General features: G+C 36.9%; 1 protein-coding gene across 1 annotated transcript in view; it reads right to left on the bottom strand.

The window, feature by feature from the left end:
• The window catches only part of LOC110467477 (vegetative cell wall protein gp1-like), a 5,378-nt gene extending 1,928 nt beyond the window's left edge, over positions 1–3,450 (bottom strand). The window contains exon 1 of the mRNA XM_021524686.1: positions 3,408–3,450. Coding sequence (XP_021380361.1) covers positions 3,408–3,450 — 43 coding nt within the window. The remainder of the gene's footprint in view (positions 1–3,407) is intronic.
• Between the last annotated feature and the right edge of the window lie 914 nt (positions 3,451–4,364).

The following is a 4,364-nucleotide window of genomic DNA, read 5'->3' as shown; positions in this document are numbered from 1 at the left end:
GTAGACGTAGAGATAGATGCCCTCCACACGATATAGGGTAGACGTGGTGATAGATGGCCTCCACACGATATAGGGTAAACGTAGTGATAGATGGCCTCCAAACTCCACGATATAGGGGAGACGTAGAGATAGATGGCCTCCTCACGATATAGGGTAGACGTAGTGATATATGGCCTCTAAACGATATAGGGTAGACGTAGAGATAGATGGCCGCCACACGATATAGGGTAGACGTATAGATAGACTGCCTCCACACGATATAGGGTATAAGTAGTGATATATGGCCTCTACACGATATAGGGTAGACTTAGTGATATATGGCCTCTACACGATATAGGGTAGACTTAGTGATATATGGCCTCTACACGATATAGGGTAGACTTAGTGATATATGGCCTCTACACGATATAGGGTAGACTTAGTGATATATGGCCTCTACACGATATAGGGCAGACGTAGTGATAGATGGCCTCCACACGATATAGGGTAAACGTAGTGATAGATGGCCTCCAAGCTACACGATATAGGGTAGACGTAGAGATAGATGGCCTCCGCACGATATAGGGTAGACGTAGAGATAGATGGCCTCCGCACGATATAGGGTAGACGTGGTTATAGATGGCCTCCAAACTACACGATACAGGGTAGACGTAGAGATAGATGGCCTCCAAACTACACGATATATGGTAGACGTAGAGATAGATGGCCGCCACACGATATAGGGTAGACGTAGAGATAGATGGCCTCCACACGATATAGGGTAGACATAGTGATAGATAGCTTCCAACTTCAAATTAGAGAACGGAGTTGAGGAACGTACAGCAAATCTTGGCAATGAAGGTGGGTCAAAAATCTTCACCAAATCTCAAAATATTTGGTTAAAATTCTTTTCTCTCTGTGGTGTAGAGCTGTTTGGAATACGGATAAAAATGGAAATGACATTAGTGTAAAATCCCTAGGCCCGGGTAGTTTTTATCTTACTACTATCGATTTTAATAAAACTGTTTTTCACTTTAGTAACAATAGTAGGGTTTAGTGTTTTTTTTAGATATTTTATCAACAAATGATCAGTTCCCACTGAACTTGTGCTTCTATTTAACGTCGACGGCGAGTGTCTTCAGATTGTCTCACGGACGACGAGGTATGTTGTTTCTATTTCTAAAGAGTTCCAATTATGTATAGCCTTGTTTAGCTGAATATACTGGCATTCATGAATCTCACTAAACCCACCTCCAATGTATAAGTTTTCGGGTTTTTATCTATAGAGGTTGTCCTATCCTTAAGTTTTCAACATGGAAAGTAATCACATTTAACAATTCTTAAGGAACGGAAAAGATTAAAACAGAAGTTAACATGACTGTTTAACAAGTGCTCAGCTGGTCCGACAATAAAACCTGTAGAACATATCTGTGGAGGCGTGCACCACGCGTTACACTGTACGGATCCAAGTACGTAACAAATTTCTCTGAAACAACAGCCACGTTTCATAGTTCCCGGGAGATACACTGGAAAACATTATCCGCCCTCGAATGTTGGACCTATGAAGAAACAAGACCCCCTCAAATTCTCGCCCAGTGGCTAGGCCGGAACGATTCCTGATGATTCAGCAACAATCTTCATTCAATTACTTTGTTTGAACACAACTTCTCTCCTGGGAAGCCTTGACGACAATTACCCGCCTTCACACTGTCCTCAGACGTATGGAAATAGAATCACGTGCGATTTATATATTAAATCCGTATTCCATATGGAGATAAACTAGTGGCCGGGTTGTAAAATACCTACTATTGTCCTTCCCGTATCTATACGTCTCGTGTAATGAAATAAAGAAATTGAGAAACGTTTATTAATGATAAATAAGCAAAGGTTTGGCTATAAATAGACGAATACTGATGATAAAAAAGACGAATATTGATGATAAAAAGACGAATATTGATGATAAACAGACGAATATTGATGATAAATAGACGAATATTATTAAGAGACGAACATTGATGACGAATAAAATAATATTGATGATAAAAAGACGAATATGTATGATAAAAAGACTAAAATTGATGTTAAACATAGGGTTAATAATTAGTTAATTCCATATTGGCCCAGTTATTAGGCCGAGGTCTGTCATATTGGCCCGACGCCGCAGGTCAAGGGCCAATATGACTGACCGTGTTACATGTTTAATCAGAAAATAACTTTTGTTTAATGTTTGTTAAACAATAACAAATTTAAATTGAACATTTGTCACATTTTCATCGTTGTTCTTATTGCGACGATTCAGATTGGTGCACAAACTGATCATGGGAGATCTTCCTTTTCTTTTCGGTAGGGACAAGGTTTATAACTATAGATCCTCCAGAGATGGTGGCGCCAGAAAATAATGACCGTTATCTAGTCTTTTCCATGGTAGGACAAGTTTAAAAATGTATATATGTTTACCAATTGACAAATTTTATCATCAGAGTATTGAAGATGAAAAAAAAGTTTCGACCTTTGAAAGTCCGCCTCACGAGATATGGTTTCATTTCTTCAGATATGATGTGAACTCTTGTTCCGAATGATATCTATATGTACACTAAAGGAACTCGAATGATATCTATATGTACACTAAAGGAACTCGGATAGCGACATTCCCGGTGAACACGAATGCTATATCTACGATGGCGATCTATCACAACTATAATTATTGAAGGATTAACTTATGTTACGGAGATATAACATAAAAAACGGAGCGTACTCTAAATAAATATAGCTCCATAATATATAAAACCGGAGTGTAATCTAAATAAATATAGCTCCATAATATAAAAAACCGGAGTGTACTCTAAACAAATATAGCTCCATAACATAAAAAATATATACAAGTCAATCCTTATAATTTAATCTACTTTACACAATCCCTTTGGAAATCCACTTTTATTGATGGACTCTTTTCTCTTAGAAATTGTTGCGCTGCTGTATCAGCCACTCAAAAGCGACGTTACAAACGGCGACGTCATTTTTTACGTTATGGGCTGATAACATGATGTTTTCAGCCAATGACAATGCTTGTTACAGTCAAGATTAAATTATGTCCTATAATACTTCTAATCTGTCAACAATAATGATCTATTGATGAAAATAATAACTAAGTACATGTTACAAGGGTATTAAAACATTAGCAGCATTCAATGATACTGGTTTGAATACCATAACGGAATTTAAAATTTAGGAATGTCTTAATGATTGGCTATGATAACCTCTGTGCATTACTGATCTATAAATAATAACGCGCACTGACAATAATGATCAATACACATTTCTGATCTCTTAATAAAGGCATCCTATTTGTAATAATCTCTAAACATACAATAAGGATATGTGAACACACGTGCATAAGTATTAAAACATTGCAAGCATGCGTCTCAAACTGCTAGCCATTGGCTTAGCAGACTCGAACTTTCTGGCAGCCATTTTTTTGACTTTCCTAACTGTTTATTTTTCCATATCGACACATACATCCATGTACTAGACATAACTCTGTCGCCGCGTTCTATTAATTGACGTTATCCTGTATGTATGAGGGGCGACAACCATGTTTTATACATAACTGATTTAAATATAACGTTGCTGTAAGAAACGAAGATGTTTGAATCCAAACACCGGCTGGTCTCCCCGTAATAGTTTGAGTATCGGAGCACGACTTAGCTATATGGATGAAGAGTTTAGCCGTTCCTCTCTCATCAATACATAGAACTCCATTAACATAACACATTAGCACTTGATGGTCCCTACTTAATTCTGGGAGTTAGACAGAACAAACAACTCGCAGCCGATAATTTCCTCAATCATTCAGTGGACCTGACCCTTGTAACTAAAGTACAGTTGTTTTTTACTATACAACGTAACACATCTATCGTGTACATATCTTGTACATATCGTGTATAAAAGTAGTACGATTGGTTTATTAAATTTACGGAACGAAACAATAAATCCGGAGGACTCGTTTGAATTAAAGAAAATTATATGTATTTAAATTATGAGTACATTTTACGTATTCTATTTCTGCGTAACTGTTACGTACGGGAGATGTCGAGTTCTACAATGCTATGTTAACCGTACACTATATGGGTCTAAATCAGGACAAAGCGCTACCCCTATAGCAACCCAAAGCACCCTGATGTCCATAGTCTCATACCAAGTTATTTAGTTTACAAACAACTCGAAATGATTTACTAGTGATATTTAAATAACCTTTCATTACCAGGTCGTATATTTATATAAGTTTGTTATATACTTTATTACCAGGACGTATAGTTATATAAGTTTGTTATATACTTTATTACCAGGACGTATAGTTATATAAGTTTGTTATATACTTTATTACC

This window comes from Mizuhopecten yessoensis, unplaced genomic scaffold, assembly GCF_002113885.1.
Source record: "Mizuhopecten yessoensis strain PY_sf001 unplaced genomic scaffold, ASM211388v2 scaffold1749, whole genome shotgun sequence".
NCBI lineage: Eukaryota > Metazoa > Mollusca > Bivalvia > Pectinida > Pectinidae > Mizuhopecten > Mizuhopecten yessoensis.
This window is presented reverse-complemented; position numbering and strand designations above follow the sequence as displayed.